At 37.8% G+C, this 17656-nt stretch overlaps 1 protein-coding gene across 2 annotated transcripts in view; it reads right to left on the reverse strand.

Annotated features, from left to right (window-relative positions):
- The window catches only part of PLXNB2 (plexin B2), a 385384-nt gene that overhangs the window by 58908 nt on the left and 308820 nt on the right, over positions 1-17656 (reverse strand). For both annotated transcript variants that reach the window (XM_020797233.3, XM_078376762.1), the window contains exons 13-17: positions 15531-15623; positions 14316-14397; positions 7993-8153; positions 3881-4029; positions 1100-1208 (exon numbers count right to left, since the gene is read on the reverse strand). In XM_020797233.3, the coding sequence (XP_020652892.3) occupies positions 1100-1208; positions 3881-4029; positions 7993-8153; positions 14316-14397; positions 15531-15623 (594 nt within the window). The remainder of the gene's footprint in view (positions 1-1099; positions 1209-3880; positions 4030-7992; positions 8154-14315; positions 14398-15530; positions 15624-17656) is intronic.

Genomic DNA, 17656 nt, shown 5'->3' on the forward strand with positions numbered 1-17656 from the left:
TTCTCCTAAGCAAAACTTACTCTGGAGAAGAGAGACGGAGGGAGTATCCAGTGTAAGGTTTCACTGAAGACTTGGCATTCTGTTGGTCTGCTTATTAAGTAGAAAGTGACATAGAAAAGAACTTTTCAGCCATAAAGTCATTGGTTAGACTACAGCTCCCATGATTCTTTAGAGAAAATTATGTTCTGTGCATCATCACCATCACCACATTAGAGACTATGAGGCTGCAAATGGCCCAAGATTACACATCGATTTTTATGGCCAAGTTGGGGTTTGAATCCTGCGTCATAGTCCCACTAATGTCCTATTGCTCACGTTGCAGACTGCGAGGAACAACCAACAGCATTAATCAGAACTCTAAGCTGATTGATAACTCATGTGCTTGCTTGAAGACTTTTAAAAAATTAATTAATTAATTAATTAATTAATTAATTAATTAATTAATTAATTAATTAATTAATTAATTAATTAATTAATTAATTAGGCTTAGGGTAAAAGAATGGAATTGCAGCTGTAGAAGTATTAGAGCCCTCGGAATGCTTGCAAAGTTTCCCCAGGGTTAGGTTTTAATGCTTAAGTGACACTAATTATTTTTCAGGAATGGAAGAGAACACCTTTTCCTCCATCTGTAGTACAGTTGATGTGAATCATGTTACTTACAGCAGCACAACATTCTACTACACTTAATGGATTTCTAAATTCTATTAGAAGATGATCATTTCACGATGCAGGAAATCAGGGCAAACTGTCTAACCAGGCTGAAGGAAGAAAGGCCATTGCATTGTTTACAGCAAGTAAGCACTTGCGATATATCTAATTGTCAATGAAAATACAAGATTCTGTCTGAAATCCTCTTGCATAGCTACACAAAAAAACATAATTTCTGAGGTAAATTGCCTCAGGCGAAAAAATGTCTGTAGGTATCACTTGTTGCATGCTGAGTCACATGACTCAATATGCAACAGATAATGTCTGGAGAGATTTCTTAAGCTGAAGCAATTTGCTTCCAAGAGTTATATCATTTGCCACGATAACTAGGCAAGTGCACCATGGCTGCTATGTGTGAAATAAAGTAAGATATTGACAAAAACACACTTACCTGATATGTAAACATCACTTCATTTGTTGATTGACCTTGTTGTCCCTTTATATCAACTTCAATGTTACCCTCTGTTTTTTCCAACACGCCTCCAACCTCACATACAATCCTGGTTGGAAACAATACAAGAGCAAAAACAGACATCGAAATGTGCATTTTTCCTGATGGTTGGGGGCCCCTGCTTTATACTATGTGTATACTTACTGGTTTTAACTTTTAATGACTAAGACACCTTGAATCCTTTTTAAGGAAAGAGGTGGACTAAAATATTTTAGATAAATAAATAAATAAATAAATAAATAAATAAATAAATAAATAAATAAATAAATAAATAAATAAATAAATAAATAAATAAATAAATAAATAAATAAATTCCATATTAGTTGATTTGGATAACTACCCCAAACCATCATTTTCCCAAAGAAATTCTGTATAAAGTTATAATAGGCTTTCTTCTTAAAAGTTCTTAAACTATATACAATACAGTATATTGCTTCTATCAGGCCTTGCTCCTCTTCCTATCTCTGCCCAAGCATAGAAAGAAGAGGGAAGGGGGACCTAAGCGATCCCCCACCCCCACTGCCTTTGTAAAGACAGTGGGGGTGGGGGATCACTTAGATTGGCTTCACTCCTCTTTGTATCCCCACTCAGGAAGGGGAGAGAAAGGTGACACTGTCTTTGCAAAGACAGAGGATTGCTTGGGTCCCCCTTCCCTCCTCTTCCTATGCCTGGGCTGGATAAAAAGGCAAGGCAAGCTGGATGTGGTCCGTGGGCTGAAGTTTGGAGACCTCTGGTCTAGAGAAAAGGCACCTGAGGGGGAACATGACTGAGACATATAAAATTACGCAGGGAATGGATAAAGTGGATAGAGGGAAGTTATTTTCCCTGTCATGCAATACCAGAACCAGGAGAGTGAGAACAGACAAAAGAAAATATTTTCGTTACCGAGCGTATTGTCTGTGGCAAAGAGTCTGTGGAACTCTCTGCCACAGAATGTGGTAATGCCATCTGACCTCGATGCCTTTAAAAGAGGAATGGACAGATTCCTGGAGGAAAAGCCCATCACAGGATACAAGCCCTTCAGTCAATTAAGTCATTCTTATTTTTCTTCTTTTATTCTTGCCATCTTGGGACTCTTTGCTTTAAATTAACTGTTAAAATTGTAAATTTATATTACATTTTATATCATTTTGTTTTTAATGTAAAACTGTATATTTTAAATTGTTTTTATCTTCTAAGTTGTGAGCCGCCCAGAGTAGACTATGTCTAGATGGGCGGCATATAAATAAATAAATAAATAAATAAATAAATAAATAAATAAATAAATAAATAAATAAATAAATAAATAAATAAATAAATAAATAAATAAAAAGGAAGGTGTTGTCTCGTGTGCCCCAGAAGCATCTGGTGGGGCCACTATGAGATACAGAAAGATGGACTAGTTGGGCCATTGGCCTGATCCAGCAGGGCTCCTCTTATGTTCTTACTTTGACAGGGGGAGTTAAGGTCAACACAGAATTGCTTATTATACATAAACAATTTAAAACAGTTTTATCTTTCTTTTTTTTTTTTTTGCCATTAAGCTTGCCAATTTATTTCTAGAAGAAATTCCAAAATCTAAGCCTAGCATGCTGTTTATACCAATTATGCATTTATGCTATCATTAGTAATATAGTCTACTAAATTCAAAATATTTCTAAAAATAAAGTTAAAATCACTAGGTTGGACAGTGACTGAGTGAATCTGTTTACATCAGTGGGATCTAAATTAGCCACAGCTAACTTATACTTCACCAATTTTCAGCAGGAAAGGATAACTAAGGGCACAAACCCTATTAACTGAGGTGGCTTGAGAGTTAGGTGATCTGATTACGTGAGACTGTGCTAAATTTATTTTATTTAAAATATTTTTTACCCTGCCTTTCTCCTTAAAAAGGACCTCTACTAGCCTAGAAATGAGCTACCCTGAAATGGGCCTAATTCTGTGCCAACATAGTGGCTGTGAGTCTAGGCAGTGAAACGTTTCAACCTGGCATAATTTAGTTCCCACCCAGCTCCTTCCTTTCTGTACCCTCCCCACTGACTTTTTTTTTTTTTTTTGGCTCTTCAGCTGGCTGATCTCAGCCTGGACCACAATTGTGCTGACAGATCTTAGATCAACCAGCAAAAGGCAGATGGGTTGGCCCAAGGGCGGCTGTGCTGGCACAAGAGGCTTTGGCCCATTCCAAATCCACTACAGCTGGCATATCTTTAAATTTGAATGGCACAAGCCCATTACCTTCAGTGGCAGTATTTGTATACAGGATTTAAGTTAAGAATTATTTTTAGTGTGTAAGGTTGCTAATGGTTGGGATATAAATCTTTCCTGATTTGAAAATATGAGCTTTAACAAAACATGACTGCAGGAGGTAACATACTGATGCATCTAATGTCAAAGTAAATTAGTAAGCTGTTCGATATGAAAAAGCAACAGACTGGAGTTAAAGCTATAAGATCATTTCGCAAAGTGGCTCTTATTATATGCCTCTTAATTACAGTTATAAACTACAGCAAGGTAAAGATAAACATGCTATTTATCTCCAGAACTGTGGTTCAACATATAATGAAACAGTTACAATTCATTGCCATACATAAATACCTCAAAAGTTATCTATTTAAAGCCACTTTAATTGCCATGTTTGTCAGGACTGTCTTTTTTTAAAAAGCAAACACACACATTTCTATAGTGCTTTGCATACAGATTCCCCATCCCTGTTATACAAAACACCAGAAAAACACTTACTTGGTAGAAACAGAATAAAACTCCTCTTTGAAAATACATTCAGTGCCTGCCACCATTATATTTTTGACATCTTCAGATAGGACGCCCAAATTAGACCCCATTATGGTCAATAAAATCCCACCACTTAATGGCCCATTCTTTGGTTCAATCTAGGCATGAAGAAAACACATATGAGAAGTGCCAAGAGAAACTCAATTGTCAAATACTAGCTAAAAACAGAACGTTCTCACAATGGAATGGGCAAAAGGAATGGATAGGCATAGTGGGATTCTAGAGACAAAAAAAGAGAGAACCTTACAAACTTTAACTTTTATTGTGATTATGGAAGATGACTGAGGTACACCTGTTCAGATGTTTCAGCAGCTGAATGTTTAGAGGTGGGTGTGGGGCTGGGCAGAGTGCTTGTGAAACATAAATGCTTGACATGTAAACCTTTTAGCAAGTCTTAGGAAAAACAGCCACTACACTCCGGCCAACTAGACTTTCTAAGTCTTAATTTGACTATCCTTCACCAATTATTACTCACTGAGTTTGTGCTACCTCTGAGAAGTCTAGTAGTTCTTCAGATTCCAAAGCACTGGGAAACATGTTGTAACATTTTTCTTAAGATCTGCATGTTCACGCTGTCCTTTCCCTTCTAACTTTACTCTCCCAGAGAAAAAAGTGTGTAAGACTATAACAATGTACCCCCTATTTTGTTTTAATTACATAGTAATATACTCTTTATTTTGTTTTCATTACATGTTAATATTGCCATTCCGCCAGTGAGCTCATGGGAGCATACTCTTCCCCACTTTCTCTTCCTGACAACTTGTGTGTTACAACAGGCTGAGAAACAGTAACTGGCCAAAAGATACCTAGTGAGTTTTGTAGCTGAGTGAGAATTTAAAGCAAGGAGCCTTGTGGCACAGTAGTTAAATTGCAATACTGTAGTCAAGACTCTGCTCAAAACCTGAGTTTGAAGGGCTCAGGGAGCCAGCTTGAGGTTGACTCAGCCTGCTACCCGTCTAAATGTAAAGGTAAAGGTTCCCCTTGACAATTTTTGTCCAGTCGTGTTCGACTCTAGGGGGCGGCGCTCATCCCCGTTTCCAAGCCATAGAGCCAGCGTTTTTGTCCGAAGACAATCTTCCGTGGTCACATGGCTAGTGTGACTTAGACACAGAACGCTGTTACCTTCCCACCCAGATGGTCCCTATTTATCTACTTGCATTTGCATGCTTTCGAACCGCTAGGTTGGCGGGAGCTGGGACAAGCGAAGGGCGCTCACTCCGTCACGTGGATTTGATCTTATGACTGCTTGGTCTTCTGACCCTGCAGCACAGGCTTCTGTGGTTTAGCCCGCAGCGCCACCACGTCCCTTTGCTACCCTTCTAAAGTTAGTAAAATGAGTACCCACTTTGCTTGGGGCTGAGTGGGGAGGCAATGTGTAGCCTACATTACTGAAAATGGTAAACCACCCAGGAAATCTTTTAAGTTCTATGGAGTGGTATATAAGCCTCAAAACAAACAAACAAATCCCTAATTTACACAGGCCTTTGGTCACTAACTGGTTGTTGAAGAAGGGTCTTTTAGTTATATGTATTTCACTTTTTTCTTTCAGTGTACTTGCTGTGTTTTTACAAAACTATTCTTTAAAGAAGGTTGCTTAAAATAATTTCTTACACTACTTTAATTCAATACTTGTTTTTAAATAGTAACATACTTAATTGCACTTTAATATTTTAACTTATCATGTTAGCTTTATTCATGTTGTGAAGTGTCTTGAGTCTTGCACTGGGAGAAAGTTATAAAGTAAAGCGAGGTGAATCCAATCAAACCTAGGTTTCTTGAATCCTGGTCCAGTCTTCTAACCACTACACAGTTCAGTGTACCAAGAACAGAACAACGAGGTCTCCTTGAGGGACAGGGTGTGGGGAAAGTATCCAATTGCAACCCATCAAGATAATTTTTGAACTTTTCTGGACAACATTAATTTAATTCTGGAACAAGCATTTTTGTCTATATGAGACTATATCCTACAACATTTAGGAATTTCTTTGATGCAGTATTTTATGCCACAGATAGGGGAGTGTGAACCTCCATATGTTGCTGGACTACAACTCCCACTGCATCTTGCTATCAGCTATGCCAGCTAGAGCTGCAGGGAATTGTAGTGCAACAACATCTGGGAGGCCAAATGTTTTCCCATCCATATTATTCTCTCCAGAGCAGCTAAAAGCCCATTATACAGTGAAATTATGGGGTTTTGAAAAAAGCAATCAAAAGGCAATGGGTTGTAGACTAAAGTTTTGTTTTCTATAGGAAAAATCTGTGAAGGCTGAGAGGAAAATATGCTCTGTGAGCTTAGTTTTATATTCTAGGAACTTATACACCAAAGAATCCTATTGACTCCCCCCCCCCGGGTAACTTAAAAACGAGTGAGGTATTCATTTTTATTTGCATATTTCAGCATCAGGGCAAAAGGTGACAGAATTACACCATCAGAAAAAGGTTAGGAACAATGTTGAAATTTTTGTATGCCAAGGATGGACAGCGGTCAATCCTAGACAAAAACAGAGCAAGCAGAGTTGTACATGGCTTCTAAGCTGCCTGGCATCTCTTCCTCCTCTAACTCGAGTGGATTAGGGATCTTGTTTTTCTTTGTGGGCACTTGAATCCTGACACATATAGCACTTAATCCCTGAGCAGAAAGTAGTCTATTCCTGAAGAAGGAAGTAAAGCAAATACAGTTTGCCACTTTGGATGTTTGAAATTTAGCAGTGCTAATGCAGTTCTGTCTATTAATACAGTTGTATGGTCTGCAATGTTATACAGCTCCCTACTCCTCTTGAGGAATTCAAACTGCTGCATTTAAAAATGAAGAGCAAATACATTTTTTTCTAGAAAACATTTCAAACTAAAAGACTTAAGGAAAATAAGTAATAAGTTAAATAGCAACATTATGAATATCTGAGGAAGGAGAAGGAAATGAAATGGCCAAATTGCTGCATCTAATTTATTATTAATTTATACCGCCCTATTCCTCCTAGCAGTGTGACTGAATGTGGCTTAAAAAGAATTCTAAAAGCCAAGTACCAAAATTACAGTATAAAAAATTTAAATATTAATCATTATAAATTACTAAATAAAATCCTTTTAAAACAATTTGAAAACACAGAAAAAAAGAGCTAACTCATTCATTATAAGCCCTCCTTTAGCAGAAATGTACTTATTAAAAACATGCCTAAAAAGAGAAGTCTGCTGGCTAATGGAAGGACAGCAGGGAGGGAGCCAGCCTAGTCTCCCATAGCAGAGTGTTCCAAACCCCAGAAAGAGTCACCAAATAGGCCCTGTCTGATGTTTGCATTAAGCATGCCAGTGAAGGTAGTGGAACCAAGAGAAAGGCTCCCCTGAAGATCTTTAAAGCCAGGGAGGATCATTTGGGGGTCATCTCCACATTGTACCTCAATTTCTGGTACTCGGAAAATGCTACAATGCATCTTCTCTCCAAGTTCTTCTGACATGACAATGCAATGGCTATGCCAGGTAGATATCAATATTCTCATGCACATGCATCTCTAACTGGGACAAGGCTGTCAACAAAAGTAGTCAATCTGTGATTTAGATCCTCTAAATCATATTCCCTAGTAGTTAGTGCAAGGAGTCATGCCAGTGAAGCATTTTCGTGTGACTAAAAATATAATTAGATATATAGACCTCCCCTTGCTTTTGGACTGTGTAAGGCAATGGTCCCCAACCTTGGGCCTCCAGATGTTCTTGGACTTCAACTCCCAGAAATCCTGGCCAGCAGAGGTGGTGGTGAAGGCTTCTGGGAGTTGCAGTCCAAGAACATCTGGAGGCCCAAGGTTGGGGACCACTGGTGTAAGGATCAAGTGGCTTTGTTTGAAGGGTTTTTTTTTTTTGGACTTACAGTAAACTTATTTAGGATACTAGTATATGTGTCAACATGTACCAGTTGGCCTGTCTGGGGTAAGATCTTTGAGAAAAAGAAATGAGTTTTTTTTTTTTTACTATGGGACGTCACAAGTGACGTCATTTGTAACACACCTGTAATAATCCTCTGCAGAAGTAGCACTCAGAGAGTGTTGTGAAGCAATATGGAATTCACTTACCTGAGTAATAACTGGAGGAGGGCAGATGACAGTAGAAGTAGAACAGCGTTTTGTGTAAACACAACTCTCACTGGCTTCACACCAGACACATTCATACTGATGATCAGCTGCTAGACACAAGCTGCAGTCATCCCGACCATAGGAACAGCTATATAAAGTCACTGCGAGAATTGTAAATGTATGTATCAGTTATTACTCCATCATTCAAAGCAAGTCAAAGCTCATGTAAAGTCTGACATGGTCTTCTTGGATAAGGATAATTATAGCCCATTTAAGAACTCTGGTGCGAGTGAGAAGTAGAATTTGCTATCTGGCCATCTTTTCCCTTACCTAATGCAATAATTTATATCCATTTACAACTGCACTGGGTGAAGAGAGCCACCTGAAGAGGCAGTGGGAAAGGATCAAACACATGACTTTCAGAAATGTTGTGAAGCTTCTCACACATTCCCCAATTATTGATACATTTGTATGGTGTCGACTTGTCTTAATAATTAAGAGGAAAGTAAGGTAATGGTCCCTGCACGAATCAACATGCATCTGGTGACAACCAGGATAGAAGGCAAAAGAAAACACTGAAAGGAGAAAAACAACAGACTTCAAGTTTCCTTTTTGTAGGTTCAATGCAGTGGCTATGCTAAATGACCATACTTCGATTGGCCTTCCCAGGAGAAAATGGAGTAGACAGGAATGTAAGTTTCATTGTTATTCTGTCTGCATATGTAGTGCAGGTGTTGGCCACTGTCCTTGGGTCATCTACTGATACCTGCTTTAAAGCTACTGGTGGACAACTTTTGTTGATCCATGAGCCACCTTTCCAAAGCCCAGAGGCGTTGGGCGGACCATGATGAATGCCACTGTTATCTTCGTTGTCAAGGGTGGCAAAAACCAGGACCTTCTCTTAAAAACTGCCATTTTGTTCCCCAGTTGAACAATGTGTGTCTGTTATCTACAAGTAGATTAGTAGATTGGTTTTTCCACCTTTGTTAATTAAATATAGCAAATTTGGTCCAGACACTTTCCCAGACAAAATGCTCATAGATGTTGATGGCCAAGGACAGCTGAAGTAGCACTATGTTTGAATGCTTGCTGCTTGTAAGTCCATTCACATCTGGAGAGTATTATTATTACCTAAACAAGATGTAGGTATTCCTATTCAGATAATTAAACCAAAACAAGTTTCCAAAATTCTACCAACAAAATGTAGTTCAAAATTTAACATCAGAATTTAGACAGTAGAGCAAAATAAGATCTTTCATTCACATATTCTTCAATAACCTGATACACTCCAATATGTTTCTCCACCACTTTATGTTGAACACTAATGTCAAGGGATTCCAAGAAATCTTGTACTGTGCACCAAAGGCTAGCAGATTGGGTCAAAGATTGCAGATGGGAGGCCAACACAAAACACTCAAATCCTGAGTAAGAATGCCCTGCCACTTCTGGTTATCATGACCATGAATCATAGAAAAAGATAAGAGTGTCTCTTAAGGTCACAATAGTTTTGTGTCCGTTGAGAAATAAAGTTAACTGCAACGGTGTATGTGATATGTGGAACCAAGTCTAATTCCGAAGCTTGGAGTAAATCTAAAATCCTGGATCATCAGAACTGTGGACCAGGTTGTCAGTTAAAAACAAAAAACAAAACAAAACAAACAAACAAAAAAACCAAACCAAAACAAAAACACATTTTCAGTCTTGAATGTTTTTGCGTATTTTTCTGGGCAGACAGAGTATCATCATCTTAACTGGAAACAGCTGAAGTCTCCTAACAGTAGTTTCATTTGAACAAACTGCTACTTGCAGAAAGTAGCTACTGTACTTCTTTTCTTCTATATCTGTCTTTTTATGAGCGTTGTTCACCTGTGGTTCATGGATGTTACATGATGTAAAAAAAATCTGTTAAAAAAAGTAGCTGAATTTAATGGGCCGAGGTGCTGATAATTTGGCTGTGTTTCTCTTGTGAGCAATGAATAAGTCCCCCCCACACACATATGGGATACATGCCTGTACACAGGGCAGTATTAAACCTGTTGGTCACTTTAGTGGCCCCAATCTGGATTGCTCTTTTGTAGGCCCATATTTTTGCATTATGTGGGGGTAGGGGAGGGGAATCAAAACAATTGGACCCCTTCTAACAAAGCAAATTGTTGAGATGCATAACATTACACAGTGAAGATTAAAGTCTTCCTCAGTGAAGGTTCTAATTGGGATTGGATCCTGGCACTTGCTTTTGAATAAGGATTTTTAAAACAACCTAGCTACTACCATTATGTCCAAAGCAACTTCTAGTTTGATCTGAGAGTGCAGAACAGACCATAATTTTTTATTAACTCTGTTTGCAGTTCTGCTATGCAGTTACCTATGCCATTTACCACATTTCACCAGTCTCCTCCTTATTTTTTATAGAGCAGAGCGCTAAATATAAACATTTGATCTTGTGCTCCGATTAACAGTTATATGTACTTCATTTGGTTTTATTACTCTGAACAAAGGGTTTAAAGACTGGATGATATTTATTTAACACTGTCTTCATTTCTGCAACTTTTCACTGTAGTGCATGCTACATAGTTTCTTTAATGGGTATATTCAAAACAAGATCACTCTTTTAGTATTTACTGCCCCTGAAACCAGCTTATCAAGAGTCCCTGAAAAAAGGGCATATGCCAGGATATGTTTGACACACTACATTATGAAGTGAAATGATTTTACCTCAGATATTGTGAGGCTGGCCCTCCCTCTGTTTTGGGTTCACCCTCTTAACAACTATAGATTGGCTCGTTTACTGTGGTAAATGCACCAACAAGCAATTTACCCTTTGCCAGAAATGTAACAGGAGGCCAACCTTTTCTAATTGACAGCATCCAGATGTACAGTATTTGGCTACAGTTTCCACATTCTAGTAAACAACAAATTATTGTAAGACTGTTTCCCTCACCTTCGCATCTTCCCACATGCATTCACATAATAATTTCACCCACCTCCTACCCACCATGAGATTTCTCCATAAGGTTGTTTTTTTTTTTAATCCTGACTGCTCCTTCAAATCTCACTGTCTTGCCAAGGTCAACTTAACAAGGGGCAAACAGGAAGGACAGTTATCATAGGAGATGGTGGAGAATATTTTCCTCCAACTCCCATGAAAGGCACACTGACTTCTGGATTATTTTCCACGCCCTCTTTGTACCACAGTCTACCTCACCACATCAAAGAGAATAGACTTCCACATTTACTCACTTTGTCCAATTCCTGCCCCCTCCTTGTCCTCTGGGGGAATCTCCTCAACTCCCTATGATTGCAAAAGGGTTCATTCCCTCCCTTACCACCAATGCATTTCGGTGGTGTTTGTTTTTCAGTATCATACTTGTCTCAACCTTTTTAGTGTTTGTATACTTACTGTTTTTAGCTGTAAATACTGTCTTATAATTATATACGCCACCTTGGGTCCCTTTTAAGGACAAAGGTGGAATAAAACAATAATTTTATCCCAGTTCCAGAAGGAGATCTAGAAGAGTGGAGATTCCTATTTGCATGGAGGCCCTCTACCCAAAGAAGAAGACTGGAAAAATCAGAGCTCGTCCTTATACAAAGATCCTCCAGGCAAACAGGAAGAGGAAACATTATCACTTCCTGTATAAATACTAGCTACTCCCCTCTTGACATGTAGAAGCCAGTCAGCTAAGTAATAGCTAAATAGGGTTAATAAAGTCATTGAAATTACACCTTGAAGAACCAAGACAATTTAGTTTGAGTTCTGTATGATGAATTTACAGCATTGGAAGGGAATAATCTCTTGGTCCACAGGCAGATACCTCTTTATATACATATTATATATTACTGCTTGGATTGGATCCACCCTTTACACAGGTAGGAAATTTCAATTACTTTATTAACACTGTCTAGCTGCTATTTAGCTAGCTGGTTTCTACATGTCAACTGGGGAGCACCTAGTTATTATACAGGAAATGAAAATGTTTACTTTTCCCTTTTGTCTAGAGGATGTCAACTCTTCTAGATCTCTTGCTTGCCTATATAGGAAAATAATGACACAGAGAGGAAGGCTAAGTAACCCCCCCCCCAAAAAAACCATGCCCACTGAATAAGTAATTCCTAAAGATGGTTACTGGCTGGCAAACACATCCCAGTAGATCCCATCACCTTTACTGAGCACAAGGGCACCACTGGCCTCACATACAAAATAGGAGAATAGAATTCCATTTTAGGAATTCCTAATATCACGAGTCTGTTAGAAAAAGGTTACTGCTTGACCTGCTGCTTCAATGCATTTTTCCATCTGTATGTGCAGAAATGAGAATCACTCCTGTGTCCACAAAAGCCAGCATTCAAACCATCTCCAAATTAGACCGGTTGTGCACTGAAACCTCTTATAGTTGTACATAATACAAGTGTGGGGGCTCAAAGAGTTAATCAGTTTTCTTACTGATCAGCTCATTAAATGAACCAGCAGCAAGCCAGCCATTAGATTCCAACCCTTATCCATCATTTTTAGATACTAGCTGTGAAACCATTGATAAAACAGGACAAAGGATAAGGGGAATATATTGGATTTCACACTATTCAGAGTCTCCAGTAGCTATAAAAAGACATTAAATGCCACTGCTACCTGGCATTTTCTAAGTGTGTTCCAGAAAGAAAGGATTCATTTATATGTGGAAATTCAATAATTGGTTACCTTCTATACAGTAACTACCACAGCACCAAAGTTAACTAAAGTATGACATGATTAAAGCTAACTGTTCTAAAGTTCTGAAAATTCAATAGGGAAAGAAAAGCTAGATAGCATTAGTACAAAAAACCACCTTTCTTAGTTATTCCCTGTTTCTCTTTCATTGTTATTGAGGACCTGAAAATGAACTGAAGAACTGCCTTTAAAATTCAGCTGTACTCTGCTGTTTCCAAAAGACAAGTCTGTTTGAATTAAAATTATATATGGCTTTATCTGGGAATATAACAGAGAATCATTGACTTACTAAAACAGAAGAGACTAGAAAGTCACCTAGTCTAGACATACTGTACAGAACTGTAGGAACTGGATCCTAATAATAATTCTTTACCACTGCACCATAGTGGATTATTCTTGCTTCAACATGATTGGTGAAAAAGGGTCAAACCATAAGGTTGTCAGTATGCTCTACAAACAGTAAAATCATTCTGCAGCCCTTACAGGAAATGCTGAACCAAATAGAATTTCATCTGCCTTTTATGTGGTCACGTTCCATTAGTGGTTCACAGTAATCCCATATAAGAAGATGAAGTACATTGTTTGGATGAAGGAGTTATTAGTATTGTAAAAAGAGAAGGTAATGCTGTAAAAATGATTTCGATTTGCAACATCTATGAAAAAGTAAATCTTTTAAATGTAACTGTGACTATAGATTAATTTGCAGTTATGCAAGATTTATCAGTATGGGCACATCAGTTATAAGTGTTCCCGAGTCAGGGTAATAAGCAAAAGCATTTGGAAGGTTATGCCTGGTTTCAATCCAGCATAATTACTCACTATAGATGGACCCTGCTGCCTGCCAGGAAACAAATGGTTCATAATGGACCTGGGCCTGCACAAAAATACTTGCAAGATTGGGACTGTAATCAAAAACAGTCCCAAGCTAACTGATCTAAAGCAGAGGCAGAAAACAGCGGCAGCATGGAAGAATAAGTAAGTCTACATGGAATGGCAACACTTGAAGCTAGCAAAAGCACTGTAGTCTTTTATTAGTGTACTTGGCCGCAACATACGATACAAAGCTGTTTGGTAACATGCCTTGGTGGTTTTAATTCTGACACTCTTGCAGAGATTGTGTCAGTGCACATAAAAGTTGGAAGGCATTGGAAAATTCTATAACAAGAATTGCAGAATGGAGTACTGGGGAAAAATCATATTTTCCCCACTCATTCAAGCAAGCAAATGTCAAAGGGATGTTTAGTTGGCTGAAATGCTGTTGCACAGTTGAGAGAATGGTGTGACATTTAGATGCAAATTGCTATAAACTAGGAAATCTCCGCAGGCATTATCTGTTGCACAACTTGGCATGCAACAGATAACTTACAGTAATTCACATACAAAAGCTATGCTTTACAACAAGATTTGATTCTTCATCTTAATACATTGTTGTCCCTATGAAGAATATTAATTTATACAACTCTTACTTAGTGCTTCTGACAACTATAATGCATTGGGGGGATTACAAACAGTGAAAATCTCTAAAACATAATGGTTTTGAAAGCACAAATCTAAGATTCTAATGGAATAGAGCATGCTGATTTTAACTTCCCTTTCCAGTGTTATTCTTGATACTCACCAGTAAGTTTACTATCAATCTTGACTTGATCTGTTTTAATGAACAAATTGAATTGTAGTGTTTCATTTGCTGGGCTTTGAATCTAAAAAGAAAAGGCAATAATTAAATCAGTCAGAAATTATCTGACATCGTAATCTATTTATCCCAAACCCAAGTAGTTAACTAAAATTATAGCAATATTGTGACCTATTGCATCTTCAAAAATTACCAATACATCTACTATATACGTAACTGAGAAGTTCTAGTCATAAACATATTAGTGCAATATTTGCTTCAATAATAATGGGTGTAGTACATCAGAAAGAATAGGAAACAGAAATGTACCAGAAAATATTCAAAATATTATATTGTCTTAGCTTCAAAAACATAAAAAATGGAGATGACTGTATTGAGTCAAATATGCCTTTAAAGAAAATGAGTGTTTTTTGTTTTATTTGTTAAATAAGTATATTTTTCAAAGAACCAAGAAAGACATGAACCCAAATATAAGTGAATACAGTTGGCATTCTACAAGCCCTGACACTGTTGCATGTTTACTTCTGCAAACCTCCCTTTCATCAAAATACATAAAGAAGGCATTTCTATAGCCCTCCATTATTTATTTATTTATTTATTTATTTATTTATTTATTTATTTATTTATTTATTTTATATCCCGCCTATCTAGTCCCACGGACCACTCTAGGCGGCTTACAACAAGCATATAACAATATAATTAAAACAATTTTAAATAAGGGGAAAAACGTTAGACAGGATAGAACAAGCACTAGGAGATAAGAAAATGGGAGGATCAGGAGTTAGCTGAGGGGAAGGCCTGCCGAGTCAGGGTAATAAGCAAAATGTTATGTATGCAGTTTATTCTGAGCAATAAATATGTTCTTGGCTGCTACAACAAGTGAGAATGACATTAAGCAAGGATTATCATCTGTATTCACCAGTGAAGGTGAAAAATCCCTCCAATGCTATGCTTTTAATTTTCCTCAGATTTATAGCTAAATCTCATTTATATATTCATAGCAGCATGTACGGCATATTCATAGCAGCATGTACAGCCACAGAAAAGGAGGTTGATTCTCTGCTATGTAGCACTGCTTATATGTTATAAGTAGCATCAATACATAGTGAAGAGCCACTGTCAACATAAAAATAACCCATTCTTATAGAAAAAAGTAAAAAAGAGATCCTTAAACACACACACACATATTCTAATATTTACCGTTGGACTCTGAAAGAAATAAGTTCCATCAGACGTTTGTTCCACTGCAGTCTCAAATCCAAAGTGGCTATTTCCAATTCTGAAGTGGCTACCCTGTGAAAGAAAAATATTTGACTTAAAATGTTAACAGCGTGACTATACTGACAGCAACTGAGGTATACATCTTTGAGCTCTGAAAATTATTTGGGGGGGGGGGGAGATAAAAAAAAAGAACTGAAACGTTTGACTATATCAAACATAAGTATAAATCTGACAAGACTGTGAGTAAGCAAGTAAGGACCTTGTAACAGCCACTTATTCCCAAAGGGTGGCTATTTACACCTGGCTGAGGAAGAAAAAAGAGAACAAAAGAAGGCAGACAATAGCATAAAACACGCAGATCACAATGAAACAGGAATTTAAAAATTAATAACTGCAATGTAAGTAGAAACACACCAAAGGGGAGAAGTCTATAACCATGGCAGAATTCCCCTAAGAATATCCAAATGAGAAACAGAATTAACTATGAAGTAGCAACACAGCCAACTAAATCCACCAGATGTAAAACATAAATATTTTGTCATAAAATCTGTACCATGTGGGGGTACAGAAACATTCCTCAACCAAATTTACCAGCCTAGGGATTAACACATGAGGAATTCATACATTTCTAATGCGTTATAATACTGAAATAGAAGTTCATGAAACAAAATGAAGAGAACCTGAAAGAGTCATTAAAAAGGCAGCTTGCTGAAAAATTGTGGCAGAAAGGCTTGAGGTGTCCCAGGCTAGGAAACCTCTGGAGGAAAGAGATACTTCTCTACTCGTTCTTGATCTCTTTGCTGTTTGAATTGACAAGGTAGCTCGGGCAGGCACAATGCAAACAGTCAGGGGCGAGCCAAATCTCTCTATTTGTCCATTTTCTTGGTTCCACATTCTGTTTTTCACTTCTCAAGGCCTGAATGGTTCTCTACAACAGGACTAGTCATAATAGAATTTGAAAGGCCAGTTGGATTATTTAAATAAGGTGGAAAAGAATTAAAAGTATTTTAGTTAGGGTACAGCCATGGAACAGACAAAGAGGACAGTTCAGCTCTGAAAGATGTGTGAAAACTCCCAACCAAGACTAGTGTGGGTCTCTTCCAAAATCCATTAACTCAACAACCAGAGACACAGGGTGGCCCAAATTGCAACCAACAGGAATGCTGCAGGAAATTTAAAGGGATGATGTTCCACTTTGGAGCAATAAGTTCTGGTTCCACCAGTGCATAGCCTTGATATGCAATTTAAATTCAGTCTTGAACAATTGTGCATTGCACTGTAAGTGGCCATATCTAGGTGTATATTTAACTCCGGCAAAAAGCTTTCTTCTTCCATCATTAGGTCTTCATAGTTCCAAAGGTTTGGAAAGAAAGGATAGCCAACGAGCTGTCTTTAAACAAAACCATACAAATTAATACTATGCTGGATACAAAGCTAAGCTCACATTGTGCAGATGTAGTGTATGCATGTACAGAAAAGTTTGGTGAGCAGTTGGAAAAGTGTAGGTGCTTAAACAACACAATTTTTCAGGGTGAAAGAATAACCAGAATGGTAGTGCCTCTTCCCCTCCAAGCAGATGTTGTTGTTAACAGACCTCACAACCAAAGTTAGGATAATACCTTGCTGACAAATGACAACGGAGCATGTTTCACAACAGCTGTAGTACTGATTTGAGCACAAGGCATTTTATTGTCCCTGATCTGATTTTCCCATTTACTGTTTAGTGTTTGTTTTGCTCATCTAATGAGCACAGGGTGGCAAACATGGTTTTCTCCACCCCTCACAACTTCACTTTCGCAAAAACAAACAAAAAACCCACAAACAGCTTTCGAGAGATAATAACAGTTATCTGTTATCGAGAGAAAGGCAGACAATAAATAAGATAAATATCTGAAATGACTTTTAGACTTGAATGGGGGCTTGAACCCCTGTCTCCCTCATCTTTTCCTAATATTCTTAAGTATTGTATGACAGAGACTCTCCATTTAGACATGAAAATGAGGAAGGGGGAAAGAAAGGAATCTTGAGTGGCTAATGGAAAACTGAATTGCCAACTATTAGCCAATTATTTACTTTAATTCTAATGGGTGAAGGAATAAAAATAA

The sequence above is a fragment of the Pogona vitticeps genome, chromosome 5 (assembly GCF_051106095.1).
Source record: "Pogona vitticeps strain Pit_001003342236 chromosome 5, PviZW2.1, whole genome shotgun sequence".
Lineage (NCBI taxonomy): Eukaryota > Metazoa > Chordata > Lepidosauria > Squamata > Agamidae > Pogona > Pogona vitticeps.